Below are 13,650 nucleotides of genomic sequence, written 5' to 3' on the forward strand. Positions count from 1 at the left end.
GCCAGTCTTATGATGAGACCATCAGCTAACTGGTTTACAACTTCCAATCTAGACATTAATGAGGGAAGAACAGACACAGTCATGAGTTTCAGACTGCATGACCATGATATTCTTTACCTATGGAGTATTTTGCTTTGAATCCTTGGTGCGTGACGCTGGCGTCAGTACGAAACCTAAGCCACATGGAGGAACCTGTCGAATGTTGAGTAGATGGTCGGGTGTTGCCACAAAGACGGGAAATGATGTTATTGTTGGATGTTGAGCCATCACGCAGCTCCAAGTAGTCGTACATACAGCTGTTGAATAAATGGACAAAAACATGTTGTAAGCCCTGAAACTTGGGGCACGAATAAACGTGAAAGTGTTTTCAACTCTTCTAAAGTGAAAGAGTTTCTAGATAGAGTTTACATATTGTGTTCTTCAAACACTAATAACACCACCAACCAATTTAGTAAGATTGTAATGTTTGTTTGTTCTTTAGTTTAGTTTCTTTTGTAAAAACATAGATAGGCTAAAATGTATTTACCAATAATCTTGGGATGAAACTCAATAAAATGACAAAAATTACTATATTTATGTGGTAATAAGAAGCTATAAATACAACAAGAGAGGAGAAAGTAAAGGTGTACCTGGATGTGGGTTCAATGTAGAACTGATCCTCAAAGTCAATCTGGACAGCTTCCCCATTGGGCACAGTAATTACCCAGATACAGTCAATGTTCTGGGGGTAATTCTGTGGATAGTTCGGTGAAGTAATGTACCCTGGAGGATCATTATCATTCACCTCGATGAAACCTCCACAACCTGTGGAGAAATAGAAGGATCAAGATAAGAGACGTGACAGGTTTTCCAACATCTACGTAAATTTGAAAAGATAATATTCTGTGGGGTTTTTTAAACCTACTTCAGAAAAAGTTTGGATACCAGGAAAATTTGTGCAAAACAAACAAAAATAAGTTAAAGATTTGCAATGGACACAGCTTGGACACAGTCAGCAAAAGCAAACTCTACCATGCAAAATATACAAAGATCCAGAAACACATCTTTTCTGTTTAGGTTATTCAAGATAGTCTGAGGTAAAGGGCCAAAATGTCCCGTGGTTTGACAAATCAAAATCAAAAACAGATTTAGGAAATTATGGGTATAATTATGGATATAATGCCAAACAATATATGCAAACTTTGGAGCAATATACTAAGACAATGATAAGCCTCATTCTATTTGTATTCTAACAGCAGAGCTCTATAGCACAAGGGTCCATTTGCTAAGCTGGCCTGCATACAGTACAGACAGCTTTATGACATTATGACCAGTATGTAACCAAAGAAAGAAAAGTATACGTTTTTTTTTTAAATTCACCCAAAAAACAATGTTTTCAACATTTAATTTATTCTTCTTTTAATTAAATATGGACTTTTAAACCATGACATTTTGTTTTATTAATATTTTACACAGCAAACATTTTTGGAAACAGGCTGAAAATTGAAAAAGAGGGACCTATTATTTTATATCCAACTCCAAAGTTTCTCCTGGGCTTTACTACAGCAGCTTTGCATGACTTAAAGTTACAAAATAACCTTTGTCTTATGCTGGGCATTAATGCAGCTCCTCAATTAATCTTCTTTCTGAACAAGATACTTTACACCCGCCCCCTTTAAGCCAACTTAGTTCCCTTTGCCTCTCGTAAGCATAAAACTGAAAACATTGTTCCTAAATTAGAGTTCTGTTGGCATCAAGTCCATGTTTCCTCCAATTTCAAAACTTGTCAACCGTGACTAAACGTTTAGAAATGATCGCTTTTGTGCACTGAAACATTTCCTGTGATAGTGATGAAGTGAAGATTCTACCTTGACTGTGGGCTTCGAATACCAGCTTAAAGCCGGAGGCCTCATTACTGGCATCGGACACAAAGTGAATAAAGAGGTGGTTGTCAGTTGTCTGGAGAACAGATGGGGGGCTTGAACCACACAGTCGTCCTCCAAGTAATGGAGAAGAGCCATCTGGACCATTCCTGAGCTGTGGAGAAAGGGAAAGATAACTGTGAATAACGATAGAAATAATTTATCAAAAGATCAGTGACTTCAGGAAGTCCAACCAGGGCTCTGAAACCAGAAAAAAAACTTTCAGGAACCTTAGTACTCCCATCTACTGTTGTTGTTGTCACTGTAAGGTTTATAAAATAAACTTAAACATAACCACAGTTTTTAAAAAACACCACAATGTATCACAGTTTCTTCTGCAAACTTTTTTATTAATCAAACGCATTAATAAAAAAGTTACTGTCATATCCAGGTGGTCCAATTCGACAGTGCACAGCAATCCAAACTGAGAATAGTTTGGAAGGATATAAATTTCCTCTTAACATGATTTATCTGTTAGTACATTAGACAAGTAGTAACATCAATACCTTGGAACATAGCCACCATCTGATGACATATGACGTTTTGCCCTATCAGGTAACTTTGATAATGTGACGTTACATATGCTTACTTGTCTGATGTTCAAAAACATGCTTCATCAAATATGAACTAAGTGGGAAAATTTTCCAACAAATAAAATTTTCCTTCAACTTTCTTGGGGTTTTATGTGACGTGTTGAGATGCTCACTTTAATAATTTACTTCAATTTACATTTGTTTCTTGCATGCTTTTGTTTCACATTTTTTCACATTGCATTGTTAGAATTGTTTGTTGGGGCGATCGTGACTCAAGAGTTGCGAGTTCGCCTTGTAATCGGAAGGTTGCCGGTTCGAGCCCCGGCTTGGACAGTCTCGGTCGTTGTGTCCTTGGGCAAGACACTTCACCCGTTGCCTACTGGTGGTGGTCAGAGGCCCCGGTGGCGCCAGTGTCCGGCAGCCTCGCCTCTGTCAGTGCGCCCCAGGGTGGCTGTGGCTACAATGTAGCTGCCATCACCAGTGTGTGAATGTGTGTGAATGGGTGGATGACTGGATGTGTAAAGCGCTTTGGGGTCCTTAGGGATTAAGTAAAGTGCTATATAAATACAGGCCATTTACCATTTACCATTGTTTTCTGCAAAAAGAAAAAAGCAAACTTGTCAAATATAGCTAAGCCTGTTGCTTGTTTCACTTTACATCATCATGGTGGGACTTAAGTGGACAGCACATTTGATCAAACTATTCCCTGCATACTGTCCAGACTGGACTGAGACTGGATCGAGCTGGACAACACAGTCATTGATTTCTAGCACCAGTAAATGTTCATTCTTTAACAGCTTAAAACAGCTGTTAATTGCCAGTAATCACTTCAGTCTATGTGCATCCACAGGGTCAAAAATCTATTTTCTCACTTGTAGCAATGTGGATTTTTTTTTTTCACATTTTTATTTTTGTAGCTTTTGCTATCCGTATGTTTACCTCCAGGTAATCCCCTGTACTGCATCCAGTTCCAAAGCCTTGGATCTGAAAGGGGGTTTGGAAGGTGGCAGAAATTCTAAAGCCAGGTGTCACCATCACGTGCCAGCTGCAATCCAAACCTGGCCGGTAATTCTGTGGGTAATTGGGAGTGCTCATTACACCTCTGTCAACATGCAGGAGTCCACCGCAACCTATGAAAAGAAAAAGTATCACATATAATTCATCTTACTAGTATAATTATTGTTGTAGAGTAGTGGCAGTTGTGGAGTCTGGCAGTTAATATATTGATCATGAAAAATGACCTGAAAGGAAGTGTTTCTGCCCACAACACCACAACGTATCACCGAACATTACATGGATGTTAAATCTGGATTACCAAAAACAATTCTCAAGTTAAGGGAGTTAGCAATAATTATTATATAGTATAATTATAATTTGACTTCTTGGACTGTCTTATATTCAACAAGTGTGGATTTATTTCTCATTTTCATGTCTCATATGAACTTTGGGGGTCCATCAAAAACATGTATAGAAAAGACTCGAAGGTTACAGTTACAGTAGTTTGACCTAAAAGTGTGACCAAAAACAAATGGGAGCCCATCTGTTTTAATGGGTTCACATGGACATACAGGAGAGAATGCTTCAAGCAGTTATGGTAGGTTCGCACACTGAAAGCTTGTTACAACTTACTTTATGTTGAAAGTAAATGACCTCTTTCTTCTGTCATAGCTGAGAACTGTGGACAAAAAGGACTACCACCCAATTTGCTTTTATGTCTTTTTAAGACTGAAGCGTGTAGTATTTCAGCATCTTGGTGTTTTGTTTTGATCTTATGGTTATATGTCGTGTAGTTTAGTAATTAACTGCTAATGTATCACCTTTTGAGTAGGAGGCATTAAAGCCTTGGCCACTGATGCTGCCGTCTGAGGAGAAATGGATGTACATGGAGTCTCCTGTTGAGTGAAGAGATCCTGGATGATCCCGACCACATACGTTGGCCAGCACAGGGGACTGACTGCTTGCGCCTGGGAGTAACCAAAACAAAGGACATTCTAAACTGTCCAGAAGGCCAAACAAACCAACAACAGTCAGGTGGACATATAAATGCTCTCTACAAGTCCAGGGCACTGACTTTAGGGTCTTTCATGTTATCTGGTTTAAATAAGCATCTGCAGAAAATAATTTTTACTACTTTATATAAAAGAAAGCACTGCCATGCAAATAATTTATGTTTTTTAAGTGAAATGCAGATTTCAAATCACAAGATTTGGACAGAAAATAAAAATATTTCTGTGCCAATCATGTTTATAGTTGCACTAAATTGCACAATCAAGGTAATCCACGAGCCATCTTCACTTCAGCAATCAATGACATGTCCAGAGAAGCTCTAGCACTTCATGAAACAAGCATCTTAAGTTGGATGTTGCAACGACATCATACATTTCACAATGATCATTCCTCAAGGCAAAGACTTCTCAATTAGAAAGCTGTTGTTTTGATATATAGAATCCACACGTAAATAATGATGGGAGAATTATCAAGAGATCTATAACAATGCTGCACAGTATGTTATTAGATGCTGTCATTTGCCACAAATGAAACAAAATGAATAATATATATCATAATATAACATAACAACAGTAAAGCATCACTTGCTGAAATTTTCATAAATGCATTTTTGTGCTCTAATATTTTTTGTTTTTAAACACTTTAAGTCATTTACACATAATTTAGCCTAAAGCATAAGACACGTTGTGGAATTTAAGCTCAAAACAAAACATGTCAGTTTTGCTCTTACTAGAATATTAAGTCTGAGGCTGTGGTCTGCCTCTAAACAAGAACATGAATTTTTCAACAATTCATTTTGGGAAAGAAAGGCAGGTGCCATCACAAGTTCTGGATATGTTACTATCAGACACCAAATCTTTCTATAAGAGTCAACTTGATGGTGTTAGATTATGTCATGTTTGGGCTGGGGGAATGTCACATTGAATTTCAAAGAAAACTGTTTTTAATATCTTTAAAAGCAGGGAAAACACAAATGGTCATTTCATCAGTTGAAATTGAATGACCTTAAAAATCCATCAGCACTATTATTCCTTAATGTTGGCTTTAATTACTTACCATCTCTGACAACAACGCTATCAAAGTAGCAGGTATGGCTGTCCTCTATGTCTAAAGACAAGATAGTAAGCTCTACAGTTGAGTCTGGAGAACGTATCAACCAGGTACACTCCTGATTAGGAGGGTAGTTTTCTGGCCAGCCAGGAGAATAGAGGAAGCCAGGAGTCTCTCCTGTCATTAGCATTCCACCGCATGCACCTGGCACACATACAGAAAAACAAGGTTGTATTTAACATTTCGGAAACACAGTAAGTCAGAGACCTGCGTATGATTTTGGACAGTGACTTCAGTTTTGAAAATCATATTAATATGGTCACCAGGACTGCCTTCTATCACTAAAGAAAATATATTTCCTCACCTGACTAAGAGTCTGATAGCAGCAGTCCGGGTTCTTACATGTACACAGAAATGTGAACATCTTACCCAATACTAAAGTCACTACATTTGGAAAGAAAAGCATCTGGACTTCTTTAAGTTGCTTGAAGATGTTTCACCTCTCATCTGAGAAGCTTCTTCAGTTCTAGGGTCAAATGGTGGAGAGTCCTAGATTTAAGCTCTGTGGGAGTGTCCCACAGGAAAAAAGCAAACTTGTCGAAAATAACATTAAAGCATCTGGGAAGGGATCTATAATCTAGTTTTGAGATCCCTTCCAGACGCCTTAATGCCCACTCACACCCTGGGCCATTTCACCTCAGGAAATCACATGATAGGGTGGGGTGAGGTTTCACAATGAGCTCACCTGAAACCTTGGCTGATTGTGCCCTACACCCATCTTCACACCTTGGCTGGTGTGATTAGGTAGAGGATCATTAGGGGGTCCATTGTCCCTCTTGAGGGGACACTCCCACAGGGCTTAAATCTGGCACTCTCCACCATATGACCCTAGAAGAAGCTTCTCGGATCTTCAAACAACTTAAATCCAGATGCTTTTCTTTCCAAGCTCCTTAGACTAGGATGACCTGGATGACTGAGAACCTTCACAGTCAAGTCACTACATTGCCTTTCAGTTCAATAAATAAGCGCAAATAATTAAGCACAAATAAATAAATAAATAAATAATGCCATTGGCATTCTCTCTATTTAATTTGTTTGTCTTGTGTGTTTCCCTGCAGTATTCTCAGATATTCTACATCAGCCACAGTAAAGGTTAGGTTTTTGTTTCCTCCCAGCTATAAGTCTGCATATGGGTCATGCATGGGTTTATGTAACAGGGCTGCTGAGAAACTACTGCTTCTCACCTGGTGTGATAGTGGGTGGTGGTCCAGAGTTCTGAATAGCAGTCCATTCCAAAAGGAAACCTTTTCCTCCCAACACTGCATCTGACTTGAACTGCACAGTGACAGTGCTTCCCAAACTTCTTACAGGAGGGGGCAGATTTAAACCACAGAATGTCCCAATAGGGTAGTAATGAATACTGGGACCATCAAATATCTGCAGAGACACAAGGATTGAGAATAGAAGCTGTGGTGAGGCGTGGTCGGTGGTGCCGTGGGGACTCACCTGCACGGCATCCACAATCACGCTCGCCATGTTAAAAACACGGGGAAGCGGGATTGTTTGGTATTGTGGTGTGTTGCATGTGCAGCTGGCGGCTTGTGTGCTGCAGCCGCGGTAAATAAAAACACTCTCTGGACCCTCCGTGTCTCAGAAGGCATTAGGCAAAGCCGTAAACAGACAGCCTTTTGGGCAACTATCCTAGTCCACAATAGTTTACAATAGCTTTGGTCTGTCTCTTTTGTAGATGTTGCACACTACTGAGTGTCACAGCAAATATAAAAACCATTCCATTCATTGATCTGTAGATCACACAGAATTAGATTTTGTCTTTCAAAATTGGGGTTAGGAGATTGCAACAGGACATGCAAAAGAAAATATCTATATTATCTTTGGTTGGGTTTTTTTGTACTATTTACTAAACATCTCCATCCTGACAAAATACTAACTAGTGTAAGGAGGAGAATACTTAAATTAAGCGCAAACTGATTAATCCACTCGTGTCAGTTCATTTGGAATGTCAGATGCAGATTTGATAAAAATGTATAAATTACGCAGCAACCTAATTCTAAAAGCAAAATTGTTTGCAACTCAATGCGAGTTTTGGTGTCAGGTTCTTCTGCTGCAGGAATTTTACATCCTGCACAACGGGGTTCAAAGAAGGGAAGTCAGTGGATCTATCCTGAAAACTTAGTTTGTGTGGTTTTTACTCTGATTAAAGCATTTACTTTAATAAAGTTTAAAAACATTAAATAAATAAATATTAAATTAAATAAAGTGTTATAATTTCAGAACCATGAACATGGGCACAGACCTTCGATAGAACACACATGGTTGTCCATTATCTCATCAGGTGTGCTTTAACACATGACTATTGTTAGTGGTGCCGACACAACTTCAGCTGCTGCACTATAACAATATGTGAGGTATAGATCTCACACACACACACACACACACACACACACACACACACACACACACACACACACACACACACACACACACACAACTCTCCCACAAATTCTGAGTTGTTATTGAGCCATAAGTTAATAAAAGTATGTACAATATTATAAAGATGTGACTGATATTGTTTGTAGATTGCAGTCTCTGAGCATTCACAATCTTACTTTCAGGTGGTCATAGTAGCAGTCATAAAGATCCTCGATGTCCATGTCCAAGAAGCGGATTTGGATGTAGCTGTCTCCATCTACAGTTACAGTCCAGTGGTAGTCAGCGTTATTGGGGTATGTCCTGGGATACAGTGGGGATGCTATCTGACCAGATTCCCCAGTCACATCAACACCATACACTGTGGAGCAGTGACACAGAAAAAAGAAACATTTCTCATTATATCCTTTTTTTATTGGTTACACAGAACATAACTGGCTGAACTGACACTGACTTTCTTTGATTCACAACACACCTTACCTACAATGAGGTTATGACTACAACCCACATGTAAAGAAGGTTGAAACTGTATATATAACGTTCCATCTCTACACAGTCTCTTCACTAAAACTCGAGGTATAAAAAGCATAATCTCAAATATCTTATTAAAAATAATATGCTGGTTTTATTCTTTTGGTGACATATTTAGGATCACAGACCAGTAATACCCTTATCCATCCCTAGTACTGACCTCAGGAGAAAAATCTGAGAACCTGAGAAAAATGATGATATAGAAGATGGCTGGTTAATTCTCTCATACACAGACACTCACAGTGTGAGAAGGTGGCTCTGAATCCTGCTCCACTAACTGAAGCGTCTGAGACGAACTTGACCCACATGATATGAGCAATGACAGAGGTGTAGTTGGAAGGAAGCGAGTTTCCACAGAAGCGATCGACTAGAGGCCCAGTGGCGTTGCCTTCTCTGATTTCCAGGTAGTCATTTTGACAATCAGAGTCTCCTTGGAGCTGAAATGTACTAAAACAAAACACAATGCGATTGTTTGTCATATTTACTAATATAGGTTCCTGTGTGTATGGAAAAGTCATAAATTAACAGTGGTACAAGAGTGAATTATCTAACTTTAGTTCATGTAACAGACACCTAAGAAGAGGTGTAGTGCTATTTGTTTAAGTAGCAGAGTGTATCAGTTGTCATTTGTTTCTAAGGCTATTTTAGCACAGTGGGAAGTTTAAATTATTCTGCTGAATCATACATATAACATCACCATCCTTAAGGCCAGCATTGTGGAAATGGAGATGCATTCTCTGAAGGTGGTTACAGATAGCCAGATGTTGTCTAATATAAGGACATTGCTGGACAATACCTCCCACCCACTCCATAATGTGCTGGCCCATCAGAGTGAGAGACCGAGATTACCCAAATGCACCACAGAAAATCCACACAGAGAATGGCTCTTTACAATTTCCCTATCTTAAAGGATACACTGCATTTTGTTGTACACCCTTATCTGCACATCCTCTCAGAGAACATAACTGTCAGTATGATAAGAAGGGCACCTCAATTTCAGATTTCTTTTATATTTTTGTGTAATATATCAGGATATTTATACATTAGAGCTATTTATATTAATAAAGGTATTTTGTAATAGTTTGTAACAGATTGTATTACTTAATCAGCTCTCCACCTGAGTCTCAATCCTCAGGACCTCACACAGTTAAGCTTTTTCTAACAGGCAAGTGCCACAGTGTTTTCAGAGAGACACACTTGTAAAGCCTTTAGTTATTCTTATTATTTTTGTTAGGACATAAATGGTTGGGTGTGTTAATTTTTGAGACACTAATTTGTGCTCCAGGTGGTTCTTAAATAAATATGTTCTAACTACTATCTAAAACGTTATAGTCAAACCTTTCATGGTATATGATAAGGTCTTATACATTGCTTTTCTACTCTACTGGAAGATCTTATACAACATTCATCCATTCATACAAGCACCTTTTTCTATACCTAATGACTCTATTATGATTCAGCTGAAAAACTATGTTGTAACTTACAACATAACCATAAGTCTGTAAGCCAGAAGTATAAATCAGGCATAAGTGCTTCCTGTCTTACATTCACACACATTTATACTCATTAACACATCAGAGAGCAACTTGGTATTCCTCCTTACTCATGCAGACTAGAGAAGCCAGAGATTGAACCACCAACCCTCTGATTAGTAGATGACCCCCTAAAGCCACTCCCACGGATAGCCAGTCAACTAGTAATGCCTGTCTATGGAATACTGCTGATAGGAACTTATTTACAAGCTAACTCTGATAGATTCTTCCAAAGTCAAAAAATCATGCTTAAATTGACTAACATAAACGAGAGCTGGATGCGGTTTCCTGGTGAACTGCGGATGGTCCACACACATTCCACATTAGGTGGATAAGCATCTGGATAGTTAGGACTGTTAAATGCACCAGTCTCCATCACAAGATCTCCTCCACAACCTGAGTAAAGGAAATAAAAAGAAAAAACCTGGATATCTTGTCCGTAAGAGTGTGTATGCATGATAGTAACGTGATTTTTAATTGGTTTTGATCATTTCTTATTGTGTGTGGATATAAGCAGTGTGACCCAGTATGACTTACTAGAAGTGGAGCCCGAGTAGGCAGCTCTGAAACCCTTTCTGGAGTAGGACTGGTCAGAGATGAATTTGACTACCAAAGAGTTGCTGAAGGATGTCACTGGGTGAGGTATTTCAGATCCACAGTAGCGCCCTAACAAAAGACAACATTAAGTTGTAATTTTAACATAAAGTTAATTTCAAAAATGTTAATTCTTTTTCACTTGGCTATCATTGATCTGAATTGTCATAATTTTTCCAGAGAGAACACATCCATAAAACCTGTGCTTATTTTGGTTGGTAGACTATTCGCTCCCTTATTGGGTCTGCTCATTTTTCTACTGCTAATTTGCACTGCTCCTGGTAGAATGCCATTCATTGTTGAAATGAAATAAAGATTGTATTTGAGCCAGTGAAATTAAATGCAACATATTACATTACAAGAATATCCAAACCAGGTGAAAAAGGCATTGTCACAGAACGACACCAACCTTATGTGGAAACTGGGCTGATAAAAAGGCGCTGTGGTCTGATACTCAATAGGATATTGTTTTCAGGATTCAGCACATCTCTTCTCTTATGATTAGAAAGGTTAGCTTAGGCAAGCACCACCCTTCTAAACCTAACTCTTACCAAAAACAGACAAGCAAAGACACATATAGTGAATATTTACCTATAGTAGGTGAATCGTAATTGTCTCCGTCCAAGATCTCCAAGAAATCGTGAGAACAATTGGCAAAGATCATCTCTAAGTCAAAGTCAGTGAATGAAAGGGTCACGTGGTTTACTGGGCACAAAAAGACAAGTCAGTGGTTATTGGAACAGTTTGCATCTCAAGTTTTTCTATATGAAATATATAAAAGAATGACATTTTCTAGTCCTCTTTAACTAAAGCAACTCACATGGTTCCTGTGCTCTAATGATCCAACTACAGTTCTGATTAGGTGGGTATTGTGCTGGATACCTTGGTGATGCAATGGCCCCACCATTATCATCTGTTACAATCGTTGCACCACAAGCTGTTGAAAACAAAAGTACATTGTCACCTGCACTCTGGCTTTGGCAACCAGAACATGGAGATCAAGCTGTTTGCAGCTAAAAAGGAGGAAAACTGAACTGAAAACTGAAGCAGTCTTCTCTGATGTAGCAGGGACAGAGGCATGAGTGGACAATCCCACTACAGCAGACAAATTATATCAGTGTTCAAGTGCAAAGAGGTTAAAGAAGACTGACCCTCAGAGAAGCGAGCGCTGAACCCACGGTGGTTGCCACTGGAGTCTGACCTAAAGCGAACATAAATTGTGTTCTGGGTGGAAGTGAAGGGAGGAACACTGGAACCACACACACGACCAAGCAGAGGAGAAGATGAGGTTGGACCATCATGGATCTACCAATGGACAAGCATATGTTTTCAGTAAAACTGTGGTTGTGTTGGCACATAATAAATGAACAAACAAATCACTTTTCATGCATCTATTTTCATAAATTTTGAGCACAGAAAACACCTTCATATTGACTGGGGTGCACATTAGTTCTTACGTGACAGCTTAGTCAAACTACGCCATGATGCAAAATGCACATATCTCATTACAAAAAAAGAATATTGATGGGTTTATGATTAATTGATACAAAAACTTCATTTTTAACTGTATTTGCTTGCATACTCTGAGAAGTCCTGTAGAAGTCCTGCAAAAATATACTGAGTATACAGATATATATGGGGTGAAGGTGGCTGTAGCTCAGGTGGTAGAGCGGGTCACCTACTAACTGGACGCTTGGTTTTTCAGCCCCAGTCTACATACTAAATATCCTTGGGCAAGATACTAACCCCATGCTGCTCTCTGATGCATCCATCAGAGTATGAATGTGCATAAATGTTAGATAGGAAGCACTTAGAAACAGTGTAGAAAAAACTGCTGGTGGAAGTGGAATTTAATCTTAAGAGATAGAAAGACCACCCCACAGGGGAGTGGGGATTTTTTTTATACATATCTCTTGTCTCCCTCCCTCAGAGCTAACTAAGGAGTGCAATTTGCTATTGATAAGCTGGACTTTGTATTACTTTACTTGTTGACTCGGACTTGTTTTTTTTGGTCTTACATGTATGCATGTTACATGTGATTTTATAATTTGTTATTCTATGATGGTTTGCATCAAATAAAATAAAAAATAAAAGTTACATTAAAAAAATTCAGAAAGAGCCTAATTGTCTTGAGTCACACCGAATGGAAGTGTATAGATTAATAAATCAGGCACAAGAATGAAAAGTTCACTGTGGACTTTCTTAGTTTGCTGGCTTTTCAAGCAGTGATAGTGCTTTTGCCTGTCTTTGCCTTGTCAGCCTTAGATACAGCACACAGCAACAACCAAAGACAGCTGCTTTAATATTGCACCAACCAGTTGCTATTCAGTCACTTACAGCCACATAGTCAAAGTTACAGCTGCTGTGATATTCAATGTCCAGGTCTGTAAAGTTCAGAAAGACACGGTGGTTGGGATCCACGCTGATGACCCAGGAACAATCCACATTGTTTGGATAGCTGTTGGGATACAAAGGAGAATGGATTTCCCCTGAAGGTGCTGTGACTGGGCCTCCACAGCCTGCAAGAAGAAAGAGAGTTTATTAAAACCTACAGAGTACTGTATATATACATAAACTCTTAAGGCTTTGTAATTTAAAATGGAAGAAAGATAACAGGTGGTGAATTGTCAGCAGTCAAAAACTATTTCAGTAGTAACAACTTCAATCCAGTTGAGACTACAACAGCTACATTTCTGTAAAATATTGCACCCAGCTACAAAGTCTATAATCAAACTGCAAAACCCAAAGCTCTGATGCTGCATCCAGAAGAAGCATGCAGAGCTGTAAAAGCTGTATTTAATGATGCCTACCCACCTCCCTGGACTTCAGTCCAGCTTGCATTGAATCCTCGACCACTGACATAGGCATCAGATTTGAAGCGCACAGTGAGAAGGTTGCCAGTGCTGGAGACATGCATTGGGGTGGATGTAGTGCTGCATAGCTTAGCCAGCTGTGGGGCTGACAAGTCTGGCCCTCCATAAACCTGAGGAGAAATGACATCAATTCAATAAATAATCAAATGAAAAAGAAATCAAGTCAACAACCAGGTCAATT

General features: G+C 39.0%; 1 protein-coding gene across 1 annotated transcript in view; it reads right to left on the bottom strand.

Moving 5' to 3' along the window:
• cubn (cubilin (intrinsic factor-cobalamin receptor)) overlaps positions 1-13,650 on the bottom strand; it is an 81,109-nt gene that overhangs the window by 21,787 nt on the left and 45,672 nt on the right. Inside the window, exons 30-45 of the mRNA XM_026180665.1 lie at positions 13,411-13,579; positions 12,934-13,115; positions 11,748-11,901; positions 11,417-11,533; positions 11,188-11,301; positions 10,540-10,668; positions 10,266-10,398; positions 8,712-8,917; positions 8,119-8,300; positions 6,736-6,928; positions 5,498-5,695; positions 4,252-4,398; positions 3,374-3,564; positions 1,848-2,016; positions 630-804; positions 118-296 (exon numbers count right to left, since the gene is read on the bottom strand). Coding sequence (XP_026036450.1) covers positions 118-296; positions 630-804; positions 1,848-2,016; positions 3,374-3,564; positions 4,252-4,398; positions 5,498-5,695; positions 6,736-6,928; positions 8,119-8,300; positions 8,712-8,917; positions 10,266-10,398; positions 10,540-10,668; positions 11,188-11,301; positions 11,417-11,533; positions 11,748-11,901; positions 12,934-13,115; positions 13,411-13,579 — 2,638 coding nt within the window. The remainder of the gene's footprint in view (positions 1-117; positions 297-629; positions 805-1,847; positions 2,017-3,373; positions 3,565-4,251; positions 4,399-5,497; positions 5,696-6,735; positions 6,929-8,118; positions 8,301-8,711; positions 8,918-10,265; positions 10,399-10,539; positions 10,669-11,187; positions 11,302-11,416; positions 11,534-11,747; positions 11,902-12,933; positions 13,116-13,410; positions 13,580-13,650) is intronic.

The sequence above is a fragment of the Astatotilapia calliptera genome, chromosome 9 (genome assembly GCF_900246225.1).
Source record: "Astatotilapia calliptera chromosome 9, fAstCal1.2, whole genome shotgun sequence".
Taxonomy (NCBI): Eukaryota; Metazoa; Chordata; class Actinopteri; order Cichliformes; family Cichlidae; genus Astatotilapia; species Astatotilapia calliptera.